The sequence below is a fragment of the Myiozetetes cayanensis genome, unplaced genomic scaffold (genome assembly GCF_022539395.1).
Source record: "Myiozetetes cayanensis isolate MyiCay16 unplaced genomic scaffold, myiCay2020 scf5-8, whole genome shotgun sequence".
NCBI classification, from domain to species: Eukaryota; Metazoa; Chordata; class Aves; order Passeriformes; family Tyrannidae; genus Myiozetetes; species Myiozetetes cayanensis.
The window spans coordinates 45,884,469-45,909,333 of NW_026087742.1; the positions used below are offsets into that span (position 1 = coordinate 45,884,469).

Genomic DNA, 24,865 nt, shown 5'->3' on the forward strand with positions numbered 1-24,865 from the left:
CCACTGGCATTTCTAAGAGTGGATCCGAAGAAAAGCTTATGTACATCAGAAGTTGCAAACTTCACTTGTAACTGCTGAAGGTCGGAAGTTTCACGGATTAAGAAGAGGCATGAACAAAAGCCAAGAGCAATCTGAAATGATGCAATGTAATCTGTACTATTATGGCAGAGATCTGAAAAGCTCTTAGCATTCAATATCCACTGAGAAGATAACTAGTCCTGAAAAATCTGATTTATTTCATATATTATGGAAGCCTTTGTGACTATCTTAATCTGAGCACTTGTGACAGTTGCTGTATTACTAACTTTTACTCATTTTGGTCTCCTTGTCATTACATTTAATTAGAAGACACCCTCATTTATATTAACTTATAACTATTAGGAACTTATGGGGCATAGCATTTTAAAGTATCTGGTCTCTGAAAGCAGATGATTTGTTATGATACTGCTGACGCAAACATGCAACAAAGCCAAAAAAGTGACTCGGCATTGGATCTGGTAAGAGTAATTGCTCTGGGTAGCAGCCCTGGCAAAGCCTGATGAGAAAGGAACACAGAAAGTGAACTGCTGCCTCACTGCTGTGCCATTGAAAGAGGAGGTGGGAATTCCAATACTATGTTTGCTGTCAAGGTATTTCAGGCACTCATGTAACTATGGACAAAGGCTGTAGATGGTACAACTGCTATGAATTTATCTCTCTGTGCTGTTCAGGGCTTGGTTTGTTCTCTGTGTGACACTTAGTTGTGATGCCCTCTGTGTCTGCACCGAGGTTTGACATCTCAGACCTACTGGGATGTTCAGCATTTTTCCTTTTTCATTAGTTCTAACCATCCTGTAGACTTTCCAGGTGTTCTTTGAGCTGTCAACATTGGCTCTGCCACAGCTGCTGCTGCTGAGCCATTCAGTGTGACTCTTTATGCTGCTTTTCAGGTAGAAAAAGATCAACAGGATCGAAGAATTGCCTATGAAATGCAAACTATTCTGCCAGGTAGAAGAGCAAAACAAAAGCAAATGAGGATGTCTTCTAATTAAGTGTAATGACAAAGAGGCCAAAAAGCATCCCATGCCATTCCTGAATGACTTCAGCAGAGAGGAAGTAGAAAGGGAGGACACCTGCCACAATGGGGAAGGAAGAGAAAACCAGGACAAAAAGGGAGGTGGCACTGCAGTTTGTCCTGCACAACCCCTTGGGCTTTGGAAAGGGTACCTCTGCCCCACTGCTCACACCAGGGCTCCCTCAGAGCAGCTTTGGGGTCCTTGAGCTCCTGGTGCTTGGCTTCTCCTCAAGAGAGTGTTACACAAGCAGTCCCTCATTGCTAGGCAAATCTTTTGGATGTGACAGCACTGTTAGTAGCTGCTCTGGTTTTAATCTTTCTAATCCTAATCCTTGCAGGAATATGCATGCACCTAAGATAATTTTAGTAATGTAGTTCCTGTAATTCCTTTTTATTGGTTATATAGAGCTGAAGAAAAGCCCTGATGTCCTGGGAGCTGTACTCATAAAGACAAAAATTCTTCCTTCATTTTATTTCAGTATCTTTGTCTTTCAAGTGAGAACGTGCTCTGGTGCACCCTCAGATCTGCTGCTTGGCAGGGTGGATTAGCTCATGCAAGCTTTTGTGCTATACCAGAGGTATGTGGCCCTACACCCAGCTGGTGTGCACACAGCTCTGCTGGGTGATAAAGCCATATCTGGGTGATAAAGCTATACTTCATTTTGTTGCACAGACCCCACTTGGGAAAACACCAATGCCAAACACGCTCCCCCAGGAACTCCCCTCGGCTGCTTTTCTTCCTGTCAGGGAGCAGAGTGGTCATGGACAGGCTCCACCTAATGGATGGGTGTAACTGTGTGTGTGCCACCATTATTTTTGTTGCATCTGGATCTTTATGTTTTCTCTGTCATTGTGAACACACTCCCCATGGTAGGGATTCTCCACACACCTTCATTTCCAAAAGTATTCAGGGAATGATGGGAGCATATGCCCCCCAAGTCTCACTTTCTACATCTTCCCAGTGATTTCTCTACTACCCAAAGAAAAGAGGTTTGGTGGCCCCAAAGTAACCCAGGTCAGAGAGACCAGGTTTCCATGGCAGGGACAGTTTTTTACCATTCTGTGTGTGTGGTAAGTTTTGTTCTATGAAAAGTTAGAAAAGAACGTTTTTCTTTTAAGGTGAAACCTGGCAGAGTTTATAACCCATATTCTCCTAAAGACAAGCCTCCCCCTACCCTCCCTCATCCCCAGGCTGAGTGATGATGCTCACTGGCAGACCCATACCCCTCCAAGGCCAAGTTGCTGAGGTTTTGTAGGGCAGCTTCTGTCATGTGGGCTAACATGTCACTCTGGAGTTAGCACTTCAGGTTTCCAGTGACCAACTGCAAATGAACTGGGGAAATGTTTGCCTCACTGGCTGGTGGAGATGGAAGCAGCTGGGTGAGCAGCTTTTGGCTGGGCAGGATGGTGGTGGGCCCATTTTAATCATTCCAGGTGGCTGACATGGAGATTTCCATCAGGTGTTTTTGAGTGTGAAGGTTTTTTAAAAACGCATGCAATGTAAGTCAGGAACAAGTTCTTGTTGCGGATTCAAAACCTGCAATGAAACTTTTCAACAGAACAAAAGCCTAAAAGCAGTTGGAACAGGATTCCTAGCAAGGGGATTATACAAGTGGCTGGGACAGTGACAAACGAGGTGTTACTTCACTTACTCAGGTGGCTTAATCCATTGTCAAGATAGAGCAGGGAACAGCAATTTCTATAAACTGTGGATGTGTAGTATTTTTGCTCTTATAGCAGCAAAACTGTATTACATTTAGAGAAATAATGCCAGACATAATAATATGGAAAATAGTATTAAGGAATGTGTATTAGCTTAGCAAAGCACCAGCTGCCATAGAAAATGTTCATGTCATAAACATTAGTACATGATTAGTAATGCTGGCATTGGCAGGATTTTTTTCCTCCCTTTTTTCCCCCCTGTGTCATCAGCATTGGTAGTCCTGGTGACTGGAAGGCTCACTCCGTCCAGAAATTATGCAAGCTTTTCCTTGTGCCTCAGTCCTAGGGAGGACAGGGTGTCTTTTAAGTTACTTACATGATCTTAGTTCTTTTCCAGTCTGTGAATAAGAGAGTCAAATGTCAAAGGAATAATGGATCAGGCACCGCCAGTTAGAAGGATACTCCCAAATTATTTTGAGAAATAAATCACAATGAACTCATAATTGTGACTGATCATTCTATTTTTCTATTTGTATACAGGTTGTTTACAATTTTAAGGTGAGGACCAGGGTATGTTGTGACAGGTACCCTGCAGACAAAAGGCCCTGCCTTAACTCTTTCAGATGATCTGACCCTGCAGACTTGAAATATGTCTACACCTTGGGCTGGAGCTGAATGACTGTGAGCTGTTTTGGTTTGACAAAGGATATGCTTTTTTATGGTCTTGGGAAATTTTTTCCACTCAGAATCCAAATGCTAATGCTGCCTTATGCTGTAACTCTGATCCTTCTGCTGTTCTGGTTTACCTGTTGAGGACACCCAAGTGTTAACTTTTTCTGATATGACATAAACACATTTTGGGCCAATTAAGACCTTTGCGTAACTTCAATTCATTTTATTTCCAAAGCTCTTGCCCCAAGACAGATCTTTTTGCATTGTTTAAAAGTTTTAAAATGTTTGTGCCACTTTTTGTGAGTGCCCAATGTTATGAATAATGGGGAAAATACTACAAATTATGAAGGGCATCATGTACAAAGTGAAACGTGGCTAGAGGTCCATCCTTTCTCTGCTCTTCCTCCAAATGTTAGGCACCACAGTTGTTTGTTACTATTTAAGGCAGCAGATACCAAGAAGTAGAGGAGGAGGATCCAACATGTAACATGTAGAGGTTGTGCCCATGGCTTTGCTGTTACCACAGTCATTGATTCCTATTGTTTAATACCAGAAATGTCCACTAGATCACTGAACCATACCACCAATATTTTATAGGCTCTTTTGACCATTGTTTATTCCTCTACTAAGTTCAGTAGTTTGGGATTGGTTCAAGCCATCCCATCAGCAGGCCTAGATGTCAGGAGAAGGGGATCCCCCATTTCCTAGAGAGTGTTTTCCAATGCTTGATCTCTGCCTCCTTGTTATGAACTAATGCTCTGCCAAGGTCTAAGCCTTCCAGATCATGGTATGGACACCCACGGCTGTGTCTCATTCTCCATGAGGACCATGGGACAATTCAGTTTGAAAGGGACCTCGGGAGGGCATCAAAGCAGGGTCAGACCAGACTCCTCAGGGTTTTATCCAGTGGAGTCCTGAAAACCCTCAAGAGAGACTGCACAACCTCTCTGGCCAACCTGTGCCACTGCCTGGCAGTCCTGATGGGGAAATGATTTCTCCTGACATGTAGTTTCAACCTCACTTATTCCACTTATCTGTAGTCTCTCATCATGCATCACTGTGAAGATCCTGGATCCGTTGTCTTGATAACCTCCCCACAGGCACTGCTGGGTCCTTGTGAAGCCACCTCTTCTCCAGGCTGAATGAGCCAAGCTCCCCTTGCGCTTCCACACAAGCTGTTGTACAACCTGTGACTTACCTGGATGGGTATGTGTTTATAAAACAAATCCCTTAACATCAAAATGCTGCACAAGGTGACGTTAATTTGTTGACCAGTCTGATCTCTTATCTTGATGACAGTTTGGGTATTATAAAGCCTTTTTAGGTTAAAGCACAGGTGCCTGTATGTTTTACATAAATGTCAAAGCCTCCCATCACTTCCTCTTTAGTCATCTCATCTACTAAACTGGATTTCATATCAAAGCTCGGACATCAAGATTAAAACCCTTTCTTCCAAGCTGGGTCCCTCTCAGCTGCCCTGCTGGCTTCCCAGCTTCTTTTGTCTCACAGTGGTCTCTAATATGATCTCCATACCTCAGCAGCTACCCAGACCTCTCTTTCTCCTGATGGTGAATGAGAGGGAAAGCTATCAAGAGGTTTTTGTGTTGCTTCCTGAATTATTTTACAATGGTCACTGTAGAGAAGATGAACTCTCATATAATACAGGCACCAGTTCATTACCCCATTTATTTCTGAAACACCATATCCTATCTGTGATGCTGTACACACAAAAGCACAGTCCTGCTCTTCTACTTCACATCTGCTCTGGTTTTATCATCAGCAACAAACCTGTAATCTCTCCTGGGCAGGATTTTGTTTCTAGTTCTGGTTCTCATAGTCAGCTGCTGCAACCCAAGGCAATTACAGTGCTTGACAACTGCTGCCAGGTGGTTTTTAGATGGAGTTTTAAGGACTGTTTTTGACTCAGAAAACTGCAAATGACCGGTGACTTCTGCATGAAACTACCTCTGCTGCAGTTTTTTGCAACCAATGGATGCTGACTGCAAAATACCTCTTGGGCTCTAACTTCACCAGGAGAAAAAGCATCTGGTAAAACTCTACTGGAGGTCAGGCTTTTTGCACTTTTAACAGGTCAAATAAATGTTAGGCCTCATAGCTTTTAACCCAGTCCACTGACCAGAAACTCCCAGTTGCTGCATCTCCCCTTGGATTTTCACTGGTTCAGACTGGAGACACATCTACAGTGTGCAAAGGGAGGAGGTGCACAGTGCTCAAAGCTTCATGGAATCTGTGAAGTATTGATACCTTTCACCCACCCTGTTACTGGAGGACTTTCAAATTACCGTCTCTCTTCTACACTGCTGTTTGCTTCTGCATCAGCAGAAGGCTGAGGCCAGCCTGTAAGCCTGACAACAGGGCAATTTTATGTTAAGCTTTACAACTGCCATGTGGAGATGCACTCCTACAGGTAATACAAGCTAATGTCAGGGAGACATGCAGGTACTGTGATGGAACCTATTTTTTTTTTTTTTTTTTTCAGGAGCGGATATTGTTCAAAACTTTCAGGTAAATGTTAAATACACTTTACTAATTTCTTATAGGCAATAATCCCACAAATGCACAATGACAGAGAGCACTAGTCTAATGTGCCACATTCTTACAGCAAACAGGTAGGGAAGCAAGAATGAGGATCAGCAGATACTTGTGTTTGCCACATGCTTGATATAACCTCTTTCTGCTCATGTTGCCATCTGCTGTGAAGCACTTCACACGTGTTTTTCAACGCTTCTCTACCTTTGAAAACAATACTGTTACTTTGTCATAAACAGACTGAATTATTCTTATGTATGGCCCCATCTTTCCATGTTTACTGACATCTTTACACATACTGAGCTGCTGCTCAGGATTTTTGCTGCAGATTTCCACTGTGGGGTTTGGAGCCCTGCTGACTTCTGTCTCAGAACAGCTTTTCCAAAAGGAAGTGCTCTCTAAAGTGATATAGTATCACACAAGCTATTCACAGGGGAAACTTCACCTATGGCTGCAACACAGCTGTGTCTGATGTTAAATGTGGAATCCACTGATATTTTGACACAAGGGGAAGACCTGTGCTCAGGGAAGTCCTTTATAATATGATTAAGCTGTCATTTAAATGGTGTAAAAAATAGCTTCTAAGCAGAGGAAAAAGGAACAGTCTTTTTTGCAAATGACTGCTGAAGGTGAGATGATTGAAAGGGACACACAGGAGTGTTTTGTTCTGGTTTTAACTTGACTCTACTGAAGCACTGTATCATTTTGTGAAGCAGCGGAAATTATGGAGATTCTGCTGTTTAGATCTCTGGAGACAGATGCGTGTGTTTAATGACTGCTCATTAAAACAGCCTCTAATAGAATCAAGTAGAAGCAGAAAAACACTGAAGAGAATAGTGAAAACTACTGGGCTCTGATTAATGCTTTATCTCATCTCTGAAGAAGAATGCAACATCGCATGGTAATACAAATTAAGGGTATATGTGAAGAAAAAACACTGAATTGACATGATCTGCAAACCAACAAGCTGGTGTGGGTCTGCTGTGTGCACACCCCTACCAGCACAGCCTAGCCGCAAGCCCACAGGGCAAGTCTGGCTTATGACACATAGCCAACTATCCAGGTAAATCATCTCTCTGAGAGATGCGAAAAGGATGTCTGAGGCGTATCCTGGATGGGTAAATGTCTATTTGAACCTGATTGCAAAGTGGTATCACAAGCGAAGGAAAACCAGCCTCCCTGACCAGTGCCTGCTGCTGTCTGTCCCTCACACCCACTCTTCACAGGCCCTGGGGATGACCACAGCAGCAGCAAACAGCACCCCAAGGAACACCCTCTTGGCCTCCCCTTCTACTAAAAGAAACAGCCAATTTTAGCAAATGCTCAGTGGGGTGCAAAGGTGCCATCAGCGAGGGCTGCTGCTGCTCTGGGGGCAGAGGGCAGATTGTGGGTGCAGTTATAGAGCTGACATGAAGCTGCTGAATTCGAGCCAACCTGAACTACCCTGTGATGGCAGACAAAGAGGTTTGCAGATCTAAGACCATATCTACTGGCAAGGCTGTGTTTCTGTAACAGGCTGGCTGTGTGCAAACTGTGGCTGGATAGAAGGCAAACACTTTCCAGACAGAGTGTGATGAATGAAATGGATGAAACATTACGAAGCCATGATGTTTTTCTGTGACATCTTCCAACACGAGGGGGAAAAACACAAACCAAACTCAACCTCAGCACAGAGAACTCCAGGGACACTAATACAGGGTGTTTAATTAAATAACAAAACCCAGATATGTTTCATTAGTTCCCGCAGCAAGCTGTGAAGGGACTGGAAGTCCAGCACTGACAATAAATCATGGAGCCCATTTCAGCAAGAAACTGCAGAAGGAGCCAAAGCATCTAGGGAGAGATGAGCTGCTGTTGTGTGGCCTGGCTCTGTGTAGCATATGCTACCTTGCCAGGCAGTGAACTCAACCATATCTGCAGAGTAAGAGAGCCAAGGGAGCATCTCCAGGCTCTACAGGGACCAGCCTCTCCACTATAACAGCCTCCTGCCTCTACGTCAGTGGGAGCTTGCCCTAACTTCTCTCTGAAGAGCAGTGGGGCTGCCTGATCTGCTTGGATGTCAAGGGAGTATTTTTTTGTTGGGCTACACTAGCAAATTGCAAATGCTTCCTTCTCCTGCCTGATGCCCTGGCACACGTGTGGTTTGCATAACAGTAATTTCCACATCTGCCCTTGCACTGCACCACCAGTGGCACCACTGGGAGAGGCCAGGTCTTGGAAAAAGATAAACAGGAGCTTGAGGCTGTGGCAACGAATGAATGTCACGTGAGACAGAAGGGGGGAACACAAAGGCACCTCTTTGTCACCCCTTTCCCAAAGGTTAAAGAGTAGGAATAGCCAGGGGAGCAAAAGAAATCCTGAGGTTAGTTTGAGATTTTGGAATATTCTGCTCCCACTGCCTAATGCCTGAAACTGGAGTTCTAAGGGCTCTAGCTCACTTTGCCATATCCTCTGTATTCCGCTTGTAAGCTGAATGATTTGGAGTGTGTTGATCCTTGTTCTGGAAATTATAAGAATGTGTTTTTGAGCTTGACAGCTCAAAGTGATGATGATGGCAAACTCGATGTATCTTAGAAAATGTGTTTATATAGGCTTTCTGTCAAGCACCATTTAAACGCCATACATCATGATAAAAAGGAAGGTGAAAGCAGCTCTGCTAAGCCACTAGTGGGAAGACTGTGTCCTGGTTACATTAAAATATCTTTTGTTGTCAGATAAAGAATGCCTGCATGGAAAGGCCACCAGCTTTACAATTAGAACAAAATAAGGGGATGAAATACTTTGGTAGATAGGAAAAAAGAAAATCACAATAAAATCCACAAGCAGAAAATGCTCATGAGATCATCTGCACATAGTAACTAACTGTTGGTTACCATTGAGTTTTGGCAGGTTTTTACTATTTATTAATTTGGGCAGCCATTTTACCCTCTTAATGATAATTCCATCTGTTAGGCTGATGCCGATGCTGGGAGATGTGGAAGGGGCATCAACACAGCAAAACAAGATGCCTGAACCATCCAACCTGGCTGTTCCTGGCTTATTCCTGCTTCTCCTGACTTTAAAAGCAGGTTAAAAATGCATTGCGCAGTCAGAACCGGTTCAGTTTATTATCCTACTTTAGGCTCCAGCCTAAAGTCCAAACTAAAGTCCTAATAAGCCCAAACTGATCCCCAAATAGCCATGGCCACATGATTTCAATAATGGCTTCTCCATTACATGAAACATTTATTTCCCCTCCCTCTCTATTGTTTTTTTTTCCCCAACTAATTTTTATTTCTTTACCAGTTTAACAGAGTGGATGGCTGACTGTTCCTAAGGGTCTGTATTGCGTAGTTGTGGTTCATGTTTATTGTAAGCAAAAAGCATTTATCAAACACATCCCAATCACCATTGTGCTGTAGTCCTTTTGGTGTAGTTTAACCACAGAACAAACAGAGTTTCTACTCCTGCACCATAATACCAACTTCTTCTCTAGATAAAACAGATGCTGCCTCAATGTCTGATGTGAGAGATGGAGAGGACAGCTGTGGCTGGCAGAAGTAAACATCACTAAGATCTTTTCCAGGATACATCTGAGCTGCAGGACTGTAGTCCTGCATCATGTAAAGGAAGTAGCTGTGCTCTTGGTCACTTACCTGGGTATCTGCCAGTCATGGGCCAATTTCTTTCGGAAGGCACATAACAGTCAGTCTTACTGTTAGAGATGTAGCTCATCCCATTTATACGCCTGGAAAATAAGCTGAGTATTCAAGAAAACCATTTAAAAGAATTAAGATACACATTTTATAAAAAATTTAATTTGGAAAACGAGATGGTCCAACATGTTCTTTTAGCCTATCTGTAACAGTCAAATTGGAAACACATCTGATCATGCATCTGATTTTGCAGTTACTTAATTGGAGGATTAGGACCAACGATCTAAAAAAAAAAAATCTAGAGTAACATAGTGTCTTGCAACTTTTACCTCTCCCAGTTAATGCCTACTAACTTAAGTATTTACATCCATTTAGCAATTAGATTTCCCCCCCTCAAATCTGAGTGTATACAATGATAATAAATGGCAGTGTGTCAGAAGAGTGAGCAGTAGAGATAAGCCAAGAAAGAAAGGTGGATTTGGAAGGGTACTCTGGCTTTCACTTGGAATTCTACATTCAAGAATTCTTCTTAGCCCTTCTTTCAGAGTTTTTGTACAAAATTGCTTGATACTTCCTTCTGCAGTGTTAGTAGATGCAGGGGATCTACAGAAATTCAACTGAAGTTTGGACATCTGAATTTAATTCCCCAGGTTTAGTCAGTGTTATCTGTCATCTCATTACACTGGAACATACTTAATTTTATATTTGTAGAAAGGATATTGTTTTGTTATTTGCAATATAATGTGAAATTCAATGAAATGAAAGAAACAACATTTTTTTTTAGAAAGGAAAATTTATTTATGGTTACATACACCACATATAAAATTAACATTTAACTGAAACATGTAATTGTTTCCATCATTTACGACTAAACACAATGTTGACTACAAAACTGTACAGTTTATATTTAGTAACCAATTCTTACAGCATAGTGCAATTGTACCATTTTATAAAGAAAATAATTTGTGCCTTTTTTTAAATAAAGTGCATTAAATTACTATCTTGTATACAACAAGAAGCTCTGTAGTTGCAATTCAAAGCTTTAAGCTTAAGGGAAACTGAGGCCAAGATGTTTCACTTCCTTTTAAAATCACTTCATACACTGGCAAGGTATGGTTCAAACTTCAACCGTGGTAAAATTAAAAAAAAAAAAGCCCTAAATTAGTATAAGAAATAACTGCAGGCCTTTATGTATGAAACCAGTAATTGGTTTTCACATAAAAAGCACAACATGCAGAATTTCAATCCATCTGGCTCCTAGTGAGATGTGTAGCATGAGAACTAATCCCCCATGCAGATGCTTTTGCTAAGGCTTTTAGAATTCAGCACGGAACTACACTGCAGTCAGTAGTACCAGGTGTTTACCTGAATCACACGATGTGTCCTAGGAAAACTTCTCTCTGAAAATTTGATGAGATGAACATGGTAAACCACAGGTTATTTTTAATTGCATTTGGCAACAAAAAATGTGGGGGTCTGGTTAGTAAGTCTAGGAAATTACAAGTGGTTCTACTAGCCCGGGGTATTCCAAATGTCATGGCCTGAAGTTAAAGACCGAGTTTTACAGCTTTATTTCAGAGGCACATTTATAGCATCTTATCCTAACATACAAATGAAATTTCATTTGTAAACACATTTTCAACCAACTTTTGTAGATTTTGGCTGTGACACTAAAGCTGAGACCAAACAAAGGATGACTTTAGCTCAAAAGAGTGAAAAGATGTAGACATCAAAAGGGATAGAGGTGTAACGTGGTTTTTTTGGAAACAATGACAAAATCAAGAATGCCCATTTCCTTTGGCTGGCTCTGGCTGAAGCGTAACAGAAAAGTCAGTATTCTTCTCCTCCTCCATACATACATGGGACTGCTATCATCTTCAACATAAAATATATTTGAGCACATGCAAGTAACCCTAGAGATTGCCTGAGTATTTTGCTGCATATGTAATCTAGGCAATTTACCTGCCTCTTCAGCTGCAATAGTCATTCCACACTTTTGGCACAAATCACACATACTGTTCCTACATTCTGGAAAAGTGCATTTTCTTCCTATAGGGACCGGCCTGCATTCAGAAGCAGACTACTGTACATTCAGCTGCTCGGCTCTGGGGTAGCTGCTGTGTAAAAAGCTCCATGCTGGAGCGTGCTAACTCCTAGCAACAACTTACTCTCCTCCTCCTAGACTAAGGGAAGTCTCTGCTTACACTGAAAGAGCAATACAAAAGAAAGGAGCTCAAATTTGGCTGGAATGTGATCGAAGAAGGCTCGCTATTTTCTATTGTGTCTTCAGAAAGCTCTGTGTTGAGAAGAGAGCTCCCTTCCAAACCCAGTGTGCTCTGATCTACAATCAACCCTACAGAAAAGCCTCACCTTCACGCTCTTTTCTCATGAGCCCTCTGGGGCAGAGGCACCACAAAGTGAACAGAGAGTTGCTCATATATTGAGGGAGTACCTTGTCAGAGGGCAACGAAAGAGTGTTTGCCCCCTTTTGTCTGCCCTTCAAACAAAAACTCAGGAATGGGGCACAACTCCCCATACTCCGTGGGGACACAACTGTATGTCCCGTTCACAATGTGGGTACCTCAGTTTTCAAAGGCCCAGGTCACGCTGCTTTCATTTGCATACTGTAAAAATATCTCTTCCCTGAAAGTGTGGGAAGCCAAATTCCTGATTATTTTGATGGGTTTAATCTTAGTGAACATTGAAGTAAGTGGAAAATTCTATGGGGACCATAAGTCATCAATGCATTAAGAGCTCTACATGTTGGCCCTGAATCTTAGAAGTCCTAGACCCTTTTGCTAAAACACCATTGAAGCATATAGGTATTTTACATATCCTTAAAAATGAATGCATAAAGTTTTTCAGATGCTCTAGCACCAGCCAGTGCAAAATGTGCACCTGTGTCACATAACTGTGTGGAATGCTGTTTAGACTCATGATCTGAGCAGCCCTGTTACCAAAGCACCTACGAAAGACAGAAAAAGAGCAAGAGAGAACAGGGAACATTGTGTTCAGGAAGATATAGCTGCTACATAGGTTCACTTTTGTGACAAATATCCTTCCTGCATTCTGCCCCACATGTGGTGAGAGAACACATTCCTATAATCTCAAAGCTGGCAATGGGGTTTATCCAAATTAAAGACATGAGAATTTGCCTCCCTTCCAAAACCTCTAGTCAGTCAGTCTTTGTTGGTATATCAATTGCCACTGAATCTTTCAGTGTTTACAAGACTCATACAAGTTTGGCAATATTTTTCTTTAAACATACAAAACTCCCTCAACAAAGAGGTTGCACTTCAACCATGTCAACACTGAAGAAGGTATAGAGCACGAGATATACCATACCATGCATATAAAAAGTAAATTAAATAATCATAATAATTATGTATATATATATTTAAGTATGTAATTATGCTATTTAAAAGTGATAGCTCATCATACATAATTAAGCTAATGGCATACCAAAATACTGTAAGAAACTCTCTATTCAGCACATAATATAATTAGTATTTAAACTCTTTAAGTTAAACCTGAACATAGGCATTTCCCTTTAAGAATGAGTTTATAGTTAAAAAAAAAATCTATTTTATTGGTACCTCTTTGCGCCTCCATTTTCTATGGTAAATCCTTGCAGGATGCAGTTTTCAGCATGTACAGTTTGTATTGGCTTCCTTTTTTCTTGAGAAACTGGGATTAGGCCTGTGCTCAGACCACATGGTACATCATATGGTTGGGATCAAATTGTTTGAGGAAAAAAGAGTATTAGTGTAAAAAAAAATTCTAGCAGTACACTTTCCCTCCAGCTTTTCCTCTCCACAGGTGAATCAGACATTTTCAGCATAAGGTTAATGCTCGCTAAAGTTGTTCAATAAAAAAATGCTGCTGATATATTTGAAAGGGTTATAACAAACTATTAAAAAACTTTGTAAATAAGCTTTTACCTAAGAATGCACCACTGTACTTATGAGAGGCAGGTACTTGGAATCACAGAATCATTTAGGTTGAAAAAGACCTTTAGGATCATTAAATCCAACCGTAAACCAATGTTAGTCTTGAAGCGAAAAGGATTGTACCAGACATTTTACTACAGGGGGTGCGGTGATGGTGAGGTGAAGGATGAATAAAACCCATAAAAAACACACAAGCCATAATCCTATGGCCATCAGTTGAAATACTAATACTCTACACTAGCAATTTAAGGAAGCCTCCAAATATGCACTGAATGCCCATAACTACTCTATGCTTTTTAGAAAGGTCTATGTTACTCAGAGCTATCATATAACTAAATCAGGTCATTAGTTCTGGGACATAAGACTCTTCCCCCTATCTACGAGGGGGAAACCCATAATACTGTCTTGTTCAGTTAAATATCTAACATGTCAGTGAGCGTGTAAAAATTGCCTTGGCATATGTAGAGTGCAAAATAAAGGCTTGGGGAGGTGAGGACAATTTCCTTAAATGCCAGTTCAAGGAGTCTGTGATGGCAACTTTAACTGATCGCTGTTCTAAAATGAATTTCACTCTCTCAGTCTATTTGCAAAAAATCTCCACTGGAAAAATCTCCCCTTATCCTTTTGGTTTCACTGAATTAATCTGCATCATAGCATTGGTGCACTAGTTAACTGCAATAGGCTTTCACCTAACCTACATTCAGGTTTGGTTTTTTCCTTCTCTTCTAGAAGAAGTTCATGTAAGAGTAAGTGAAATGTGCAACTCTTTGTGTGGCTTACAAGATCACAATAATTTTGTGAATAAACCACAGCATAGACTTTTTAGGTGCAAAGGCATACTGCTTTCAAAGAAACCTTTACTGCAAAGTTACAGGCTCAGCTGCTCCTCAGAAGAAACAGAAATACCTAATGACTTACTGTAAAATAATCTGCTGATAGTGCTACTTGTGCATTTTCAATATTTTTCCACAAAACCTCTCTTCTGATTTCAAGTGGAGCCACACAAGACCATGCTAACAAGACAAGTAATAATCTGAATAAAACATGAGGTGACATTTTTCAAGGAAGGTGGACCTCACTTCTGATCATATCCCTTCCTCTTGTTCTTGGACACCATTCAACAGGAGCAACCACACTGCCAGCCTCAGGGACACAAAGACTGCTGCAATACACCCCAGAACAAGGGCAGTCCCAGGGCCCCTCTCAGAGGCTCCATATGCATTGGGTCAGGTTCCAAATGGACAGCTCAAAATAACCTTCTCACAGGGGATGCATTTATTCAAGTGTCCTTCCTATCCATGCTCAATCAGTGAGTATCTGGCTGATTCACCAAGCCATAAAGACTTCCATCTCTCATCATCCACCTAATATGAAAGCAGATACCCTTGCAGTTCACTCAGATTTCTCGTGCATTAAAAGGAACTCCAAATTCTGGTCTGAAGAAGACCGAAGTACCCAGTTTTAAGGGGTAATTTCCTTTTGTACCAAAAAAGTATTTCTAGACAGGAGACCTTTCAAGTTTATTGGGGGTCCCATCATTCTTATACTGACAAATGAGGGAGATATGCATGCCTATGTTTCGTGACCTATTGCTTATTCATGACATATAAATTACACCAATTCCTTTTAGTCCCTTCCTTTTAGTTCTCTATAAGCAGAGGCTGAGAGATCTTAATTTTTCTACACTGAACATTTCTGGACTACCACTGAACGGAACTAGAACCACTCAGTATCTCAGATAAAGTGACAGAATAGCTAGTGTTTTTTTTAATAGTGACTACTCTGTCCAATTCTTATTTCTTTATTGTACACAGAAAAACTAGACCATGTATACTTTCTTTTCATAAAAGTCATGGCCAACCAATTGAAAATCCTGTTCTGAACATTTTGGGGTTAAGTAATGAGTGTGTAGTTATATTTCAGGGGCTTGATTTGTAGTGATGCTATTTTATGCCAAGTTAAAGTCACAGAGCAGATTGCTTATCACCTTGGGGAGATGAAGTCACATGTATCTTATTTTTAAAGGCTAAAGGATCCCTAAGAAAATGAGGTAACAAAATAACAGCTCTTTGGGGACAGCATGCCTGCTGGTTTAAGCCAAAGTTCACTGCTGCCCATTGAAGGGCTTTAGTGACTCCAAGATGCCTCAAGGTTGGCTGCTGAACACTAATAGATGGACGCAGCTGCTTATGTTCCTGAGCGTCAGTGGTAGGAAAATGCAGCAGCAACAGCAGGCCTTTCAGCTTGCTTCCAAACAGCCTGGTAGGGGTTTTCTTCACTGATATCCAGAACCAAGCTATCTTCAGAACGGGTTAGCACCATTTATCGTGTCCATCTTGATAAGCATGGCAAATTCGGTATTTTCTGTTACAACTTGAAATCCTGAACACAATTTATCTACAGAATGCTGTACATCTAAATGCTGAATGATGAAAAGAATAAAAATCCCCACTGCAGGACGTAATTTGTTCTCGCCAATAGCACAAATTTGGGACCCAAGAATTACGATAAAATATTATTGCTGTGTAATTCTATTCAGGAATTCAATAATTATAACACAAATCAACCAGAAATTATATCCAACATCAGTCTGATAGCATCTGCTTAACAAAGGAAGACTTATGCTTATTGAAAGTCCTTATGCAAGTAACTTTTTTGTTTAAAGTAATATTGCTTCCTCTCTATTGCTCTGAGTTTACTCAGCAGTTCATAGTACCTGCAACATGGAGGATTTTATTGCTTTTGTGCTAAAAACATATTTCCCCTTATTGCTGAAATCTTACTGTTAGAAGAAATGGTTAAAAAAAAAAAAAAAAAGACAATCTAAAAAATTGGTCTCCCAAGCTTTGAGGATGAACACATGAAAAACTGACCACAATACATTTTTCCCATCAAGATATAACCTATTGCTAACTTTGGGTCAAGTGTTTTAATAAGTAAACATGAACTTCAATTCTTTAAACTAAATTACGTATTAAGAAATAAAAGTCTTCTGTCATTGCAATGGAGATGTGAAAGCTACTTCACTGCACACAGAATGGTGAATCTAACTTCCCTGGTCTCACGCATGGGTGTTCTTTGATGGGACAACAAAATATCAGAATTCTGCAAACTGGTGGGATTTCTGCCAGTTTCAGAGGGATCCTGGATGGATACCAGCACCTCACCATATAGAACTGGGGCCTATCCTGTAGTTCTGAGGAGACAGCAGAGAATTGCTTAATTCTGCAGGGTCTGGAAAGTGGCTGGCTGTCAAGCAATCCTTCTGTGCAAGTGAGGTCAGCAGCTTCATACACACAGCTCTGGCCCTACTCTCAAGAGCTCGTTCACAGGTGTGTTATATAGCACCTGTCAAGTACTGCAAGCCATGTTAAAGTTTGGCCTGACAGCTGCGGGTAAACCTGTGCCACTGACTTCCAGTAGGATTTTCTGGCCTGTGCTGCACAGTCTTAATTTAAGAACATATTTCTGGAAGCGACAACATCCTCACTGGAGGTCACAGCAGAAGCTTGGGAGGCAGAATTATGTTTCTCATCTGTATGTGGTGGAAGGCAACCACGCACTACTCCTCAAACAAGGGTAAATCGCATCCCTACGAGCTAGCTTTGTGGGACTGCTATAATTAATCCTTCTTTCCTCTTTGACTTGCACTGTTCCTCAGGAGAGAAGCTTCCAATTACAAATCTCTCCGCTCTGGCACAAGGAAAAGGTCGGCTCCCCCAGCACTCTGAGAGTCTCTATGGATTTGAGCAGCCTGTGGAGTGAGGAAGATGACAAGGACACTAGGTGAACCAGCATGAGAGGATGACATTACCTCCCTCTGCGCTGTTTTTTTTCTTGCTTTCCCATCACACAGGTGTTGTGTAGAGAAAAACGCTACTGCCTGTGAAGTTATCCAAGAGGATGAGAACAGGTCCGCATAAGCAAAACAACAGCTGCCCTCTGGACTGAATTTTGGTCATAGTTGTAGCTTTTATCATCATCATACTTTTAGCAATTTGATAAAGAAGAACAAATGCAGGAAAAAGGAAGGGGGTAAACTTTGCACAACTAACTTATTTTTTTGCTCTTAAAAGTGCCGTTCTACATTATTGAGCCTCCCTACATTATTCATGTCATGACTTTTACTACCATTTTACTGCCCAATAGTTTGCATACTTGAAAAACTGCACGCATACGTAGCACAGATTTCTATGAAGTGAGTATTTCTTATACAAAAATGCAATGACTGAAGCTTCATTGACATTCAGAAGTAGATAAAGAACACCAATATCCTACACTGAGCAGAAGTCATAGTCTAACTCTGATGAGCATCCGTAAATCACAGGGAAGCCAGGGGAGCTTCAAATTCACAGCTCTACTGGATCATGCCATGCAATTAATAAACTAATCAGATTACAAAGTAAGAGCCAAATATCATGAAAGCTGAACCAAATAAACAATGGAATTTAAACCCGGCATTACAACTAAAATTAATTATTGCTCATAAAAATGTCTACAGAGCCTTGTTTACAGACAACTCACTCACATTTGAGATTCAGCTTTGTGTATAGCATATGATTCTTAAAGTCACAGAAACTTTGCCACAAAAAGCTACAGTCATCTGAACGTCCACATGAAAAGGACTGATTCCATCTGGAAAATCCAGACCAGCAATGCAGTTGTCTCTACTACCTCTACTATACAGGTTTATTTTTTCATTGAACTGTAAATATTGCTATTTTTACATTTGAGTTTGTTTTGGGTTTTTTTAATAGAAGGTACTGAAGCAACAATACAGTGTGCTGACTTAAGACATTCAAGGGAAAGATAAGCTCCTATTGATGCCATGGCATGAAAACATCTAGCTCCCATCAACACTAATGGAAGTGGTACTCTAAACTCCATGAACTGTCATGAGGGCACACCATAAGCTTCACAAAGTCATATACCAGGAAGATTTTCTCCCTGACAATCAAGTCTTCAAATTAGAAAACAATGCTTTATTTCTGGTGCATTCTAATGTGGCTTCAGTGAAAGGTTAGAAGCAGTTTGAAATTTAACCATTCATGAGAGGAAGCTCTGCTTTTTAGACCAGAACTATCATCTTACAATAGAGTGAACTGACATGAGTACAGTGCAAAGAATCACATTCCGTAGTGGATGAAACTGCCAGAAAAAGGAGAAAACACTGGGTTTTTTTCTCATCTTGCAGTTCTGGTTGCACACAATTACAAACCAGATATGCTCTGAGAATTTATAAACGTCAGTATTTAAAATTACATAGGAGAACAATGAAAACAAGTGCTATTATTTTTTACTTGAAAACAAACTTAGGAAAACCATTTCATGTAGTGCCAAATATGTGCTGCAAGCAATTTGGAGATTATTTTATTAAAGATTTTTTTAACTCTTCTGAGAAGACAAACTTATCTGAGAAACGTAAGTGTTTGATCTATTACAAACACACAGCCAAAAGAGGCCACATCGTTTCATCAGTTTCAGAGATTCTCCCTCCCCCAATCAGTTTTAAAATTAATAGCATAGTGATCTCTGCTGTCCCATATCTAAGGGAAGACATCATACAGCTGACTTTTGAAAAGGAAAGCAATGCATATCTTTTGGTTTAACATCCAGCCGGAATTCATGAGAAAACAGGTAACCCTTAAAAACAATTATCAACCTAATTCATGCTGAGATGTAAAATAAAAAGCTGTACAAGTACTTCCTCACTTAGAGCAAATTTGTTGCACTGAGACTACAATAAATACCAATAAATCAGTACAATTGGCCATTATTTTGAAGAGCATTCTGATGATATACATATGCAGTAACAGGACTTGGGTTTTCTTTTTTTTTCTGTTTAAAAAAATTAAAGAGGAAAAAAATATCCCAACAACATATTGTAACATGCAGTACAACTGAATTCAATCACATAAATAATTTCAAAGAACGTATGCTGTTTCAATCCAATTTTAATTAGAAAGCTGAATGTAAAATCATGGCAAACATGGCAAAGTCTGGGTAATATGACAAAAAGACCCTGAGCAACATTATAAATCTGTAAGAACACTGATTAATTTGATTTTGGAAATCTCCCTTAAACCACTCAATTGATTTCGGTCACTGGGGTTTTCTCTTCACAAAAAGGTCAGTCCATCCTGTGGTTTTTATCTGAACCCATCACACACCATTTAATGAATGCATCTAAACCAAAGACAGAATGTCTGGAAAGTAACGTGCTAAGGAGAGTCCTCCTGGCTGCCAATCAGACATCACTGGGTGATCTTGCTCTCTGAGACAGGTTAGAAGGAATACAGCCACAACAGATGAGCCAAAGCGCTTTCTGTATCTCCTGGTTTCTAAAAGCATATATGACAGGATTGATAATGGAATTGTAGGTAGCTGGCAGGAGGGTGGCATAGGTGTATATAGAAGGATAGGTGTAATCTGCTATTAAAGAATAGAGTGTAAAAGGCATCCAGCAAGCAGCAAAAGTCCCCAAAATAATAGCCAAAGTAGACACTCCTTTTCGGGTGGTCACATAGTGGGAAGTGGCCAGGAAATGGTGTTGCAAGGCAATCTGATGGGCATGGCGCATCACAATTTTACAGATCTGAATGTAGAGCTGCAGCATGAGGGCAAACATAAGCAGGAAAGAGACCGAAAGAACAGCTGCATTATTTTTAGTGAGTGGTCTGATAACACTGCAGGTGGATTCATCTCTGAGGCAGTTCCAGCCCATTACAGGCAGCAGTCCAACACAGATAGATGCTCCCCAGAGCAATATAAGCATGACATAGGTAAAAGTGACAGTCCTCTCTGAATTGTAAGTCAGAGCATAATACAGGGAGAGGTAACGATCAACAGTAATAGCCAGCAAGCTGCCAACAGATGCTGAGAAAGAGGCAACGATCAGTCCAATCGTAACCAGTTTTGTAGCTTCTGACTGCAGAAGGTAGGCAAAAACAAAATTGATGATCAATCCAATGCCCGCTAAGAGATCTGCCAGTGCCAGGCTGCCTATCAGGAGGAACATGGGGGCGCGAAGACTGGGGTTATGGAAAATGATCAGAACCACAATGGCATTTTCGCAGGAGATAAGGGTCCCTGAAGTACACAAGACAATGTCCCAGGGGTTTACCAAAAGCTCTGGCTCAGAGTCTACGACAGGAACCAGGGAGGAGCCTGGAGCTGAGGCATTCTCTGTAGAACTGGCTTCTACATGATCCTGAGGCAGCCAGCTCAAATTAACCTTCAGATCTTCATTCATTTTAACCCCTGTCTTCTTCAACAGAAAGACATTATTTTTAATGTTCAGGCACAGCACTGGACACATCATCCCCCCCCGGAACATGCATCGCCCGAGTCAGCAACACCAACCTAATGTGCAGACAGGCACTTGTTACATAAATGTGACAACAGAAAACAAAAACAAAAAAAGGCGTGGGGGTGGTGGTGGGTGGGTGGTATTTAAAATTGCCCGAGATGATCCACCAAGGGACAGACCGGGGCGCGGAGGCTGAGCGACCCGTAGGGCAGCTCCCTTCAGCTGCACAGGGATGAAGGCACGGCAGGGGAGATAGACCATATAGACAGCTGAAGCCCCCATTAAGCGCCGCAATTTTGGGTGGGGGCCGCCTGCGGGGCGGCGTAAACCCCATTATCCAGCGGCCACGGTTCCAAAGCGGGTGTATTATTTTTGGTCGCGGAGGGAGCGGGCAGGATGGGGAAGCGGCGGAGGCGGGGGGGAGAATATCCTTCACCGACCCCCAGCGAGGAAACCCCGCCCGGGCTTGGGGGGTGGGGAGGGGGAGGGAGAGCGGGGGAGAAGTGGGGGCTTTATCCTCTCTGAGAACTTACAAACTCGACGCGGACACGACACGCACAGCACCACACACCCCACGCCCCGCGGCGGCGGTTCACCTGGGCTTATCCCCCGGCGGGTCGGAGGATGGGAGGCAGGAGGAGGCACAGAGGGGTCGGCGCGGTCCCTCTCCAGGCTCCAGCGGGACCGGCGCCGCGCGCGGGGGGGAGGGGGCCGAGGGCGCAGCGCAGGTGCGCGCACCCGGCGCGCTCGCGCGGGGCGTGTGCGTGTCCGTGTGTGTGTGTGTGAAGGGGCGGGGGCGCGCCTCGTGCGCGCGCGCCTGCGCAGGTGCGCGCGGAGGAGGCGGAGGGTGGGGTGGAGGGAGGGGGACGCCCCCCCTGCCCGCTCCTCCCCGCACCCACGGAGGCACCGCCGCGCCCACCCCCGGGGCGACGACTCCCCTCAAGGCCGGCTTACAGCGGGCGGCTGGCTTTTCCTTTGCAGCAGGAGCCTCCTGAGAACTGTTCAAATCGAAACTGTCCGTACAGTGCGAGGGTGGTCAATTCCTGCTGCCATGAGCTTGCCCAGGGAGTTAGTGGTGTCTCCGCCCCTGGAGATACTCAAAAGCTGGTGACATCACCATCCCTGGGAGTGTTCCAGGCCAGGGTGGATGGGGTCCTGAGTGACCTGACCTAGTGAGTGGCATCCGTGCCAATGGCAGGGGGCTTGGAACTAGATGATCTTGAAAGGCCCTTCCAACCCAAACCATTCCATGGTTTTATGATTCTGTGACGTGGCCCTGAATGACCTATTGTAGCTGATAGTGCTTTGAGACGCAGGGCTGGACCAGACCACCACCAGAGGCACTTGAAGCCTCAACCAGTCTGTGATTCTGTGGTTTATAACCATGTGAAAATAAATCACAGAATGCCAGAATCAATTAGGTTGAAAAAGACTTCTGAGATTACGTAGAGTCCAAGCTATGACGAAACACCACCATGCCACCAATACCATGACACCAAGTGCCATTCCCGGTCTTTCCTTAAACAGCTCCAGGGATAGTGACTCCACCACCTCCCTGGGCAGTCCATCACGATGTCTGTTCACCCCTTCTGTGAAGAAATTCCTCCTAGTGTCCAACCTAAACCTCCACTGGCACAATTTAGGATTATGTCCTCTTATCCTGTCACTAGTTATATGGGAGAAGAGGCCAACCTCCCTCAGATACAACCTCCTTTCTGGTAGGTCCTGAATGACCTATTCTAACTCATGCTGCTTTGAGATGCGGGGCTGGACCAGACCACCACCAGAGTGGCTCCACCTTGGAGACTCTACCATTCTGTGATTCTGTGGTCTATAACCATATGAAAATGAAAATACAGTATGAAAGATTTAAAGGAGCGGTGTCCAGTATCAGGTCTAGAGCAGGTAGCACCTGACAATGTGCCAAGACCTGGGCAGCCTGGGCATGGGGATGCCTGCTGTCCCTGTTAAGGGTAACGTGGCCAGATTTACACAGCTGTTACATATTGAATAGTGCAGGCAGGCTAGTGGCACCTGTAGTGAGTTAGAAACTGAACTTGCATTTAAGCCACTGGGTCAGAGCAGCCACACAAAACAGCTTTAGACAACAGATGCATATGTTTGTGTGCAGCAGGTAGTCTCCCAAGGTCCCCTACAGTCAGTGGACAGAAGTTTGTTCTCTAGGGCAAGTCAAAACAGTGGGATGAGTTGATCTATAGAAAAGGCTGGGAAATTTTAGGAAAACATTCTTTTTCCTCATTTACATGATTATATACCTAAAGCACTTTGGAAAATCTGGTCCTAGGGGATGATTGGAATCTTGAAGGAAGATTTCCTTCTCCCTTCTTGAGTAATGTACTCAATAATCAAGCATGGTGCCATCCTTCATTCTGGTCAACCTCAGTCATTGTGCTAAGCCTTGTGTGACTTTGTTGGATGATTCAAGATTATTCATTCATATTTCTGGTGCCCCTCCTGCCTTATAACAAGGATTAAAAATGGATATTGCATTGCTGCTGATCACTGTCTTCCAGTTTTATCCACTGATTTCTTATGTGACAGTGTAATAAATACCTTCCTCTGATCTGGACTGAGTATTTTTGGTGTGTTTTATCTTCTGTCACTCTTCCATTTAGAACAGTTGCTATAAAAATGCAAAAGCTTTTCTTCAAATGTTTTAACATTTGTTTCACAAATGGGGAAGACAGGCATTTCAATTGAATATTTTAATTGAGGACTTTGGAGAGCTCTGTTTATTCACTTAGTTAATTTGTGAATGATTTCCATTCCAATTAAAACACATTATAAGCAAGCTAATGTTTGTATCCTGTATTACCAGTTTGTCACTTTTTACTGAGATGGTGCTGTTGTCATTAGGGCAAATGGCATTGACATGGATTTCACCCTGTAGCACAACAGAACAGTTGTAATTCAGAGGAAAATCTCTGTTTAGGCATTGTGAAGATTAACAGATGCCAAAAATAGTGACAGGTCATAGGTAAAGAGCTCTTGTACCACCGTTTGCTGACCCTCAAGCTAGCACAGAACAGCCTAGTGCTGGAACAGGAAGCTGAGGTTGGACTGTGCTGGCTTTGGATCTGAGCTAGGATCCCTGTCTGACGCTGTGACTGCCATGGTGATGTACAATGATACTCTGACCTAGCTCAGGTAACACAGCGTGACTTTGCATAATATTGGCATATCCTGAGGCATCAGGTGTGAAGTCTAGTGCTGTTTTCTGTCTCGGGCATAGTCTGGAAGTTACTCACTCTTCAGGCAGTCTGTGACCTGCTGGATCCAGGAGGTTTGGATAAGTCCAGGCACATGCACTTCTTTCCTTCACATATCTGCAGCTGGCAGTAGGTGGGAAGTACTCCTCGGGGACCATACCCCAGCCATGTCCTGAGTGGCAAGTCTGCCTCCAGGACCACGGGCTGTGCCATGGATAGAAACCCTCTTCATAAAGCAGAGGTATGAAAAACATCACCCGCTCCAGTGACTTCCTGAACAGTAGGAGCATCAGGCTTTGGGATGCATCCTGAGTTATCCAGCAAGTAAATATGGAGCTAACCACAGAAACAAACCAGACCTATTCAAGTAGAAAAAAAAAAAATCCTGAAATAACACGCTGACATACTCTGCACTTGGGGCCCTACCATCTAGCAGGCCACCCTTCACGATATCCGACAGAGTCGCATGCTTCTCTTCTTCCTTTCTGGGCACCCTCTATTTTAATCCCTTTGTTTTGACTCCTAAGCTTTAATCCATTTAACCAGAACCAGACTGAAGAAGCCCCTAGCTGAATCACAGTCCTCATTATCTGGAGTTATTTTTCCTTTGGGTTTTATTTTCCCTCATGCATAGTCTCATGGTAACTTAAATAAAATTTGGCAAGTTCATGTTCTAGTAACAACTCTTGCAGATAGGAATGGTTCACTACACAAAAGGAAGTGTGAAAAATGCAAATATATGACAACAGGCTCTGTGCATTTTAGAAATGGCTTTTGTTAGAATTTTATTTCAGGAGACTTCA

At 42.4% G+C, this 24,865-nt stretch overlaps 1 protein-coding gene across 3 annotated transcripts; it reads right to left on the reverse strand.

Moving 5' to 3' along the window:
- Positions 1–10,391: 10,391 nt before the first annotated feature.
- On the reverse strand, positions 10,392–21,584 carry GPR12 (G protein-coupled receptor 12). Of its 3 annotated transcripts, none has more exons than XM_050333975.1 (2): positions 21,429–21,584; positions 10,392–20,783 (listed from the first exon to the last, which is right to left on the reverse strand). In XM_050333975.1, the coding sequence occupies exon 2, from the start codon at positions 20,773–20,775 to the stop codon at positions 19,771–19,773; it is 1,005 nt and encodes a 334-aa protein (XP_050189932.1). In that variant the 5' UTR covers positions 20,776–20,783; positions 21,429–21,584; the 3' UTR covers positions 10,392–19,770. The 3 variants fall into 3 exon arrangements, with proteins under 3 accessions (XP_050189932.1, XP_050189930.1, XP_050189931.1); XM_050333973.1 differs by having other exon boundaries at positions 10,392–20,787; XM_050333974.1 differs by having other exon boundaries at positions 10,392–20,790.
- Between the last annotated feature and the right edge of the window lie 3,281 nt (positions 21,585–24,865).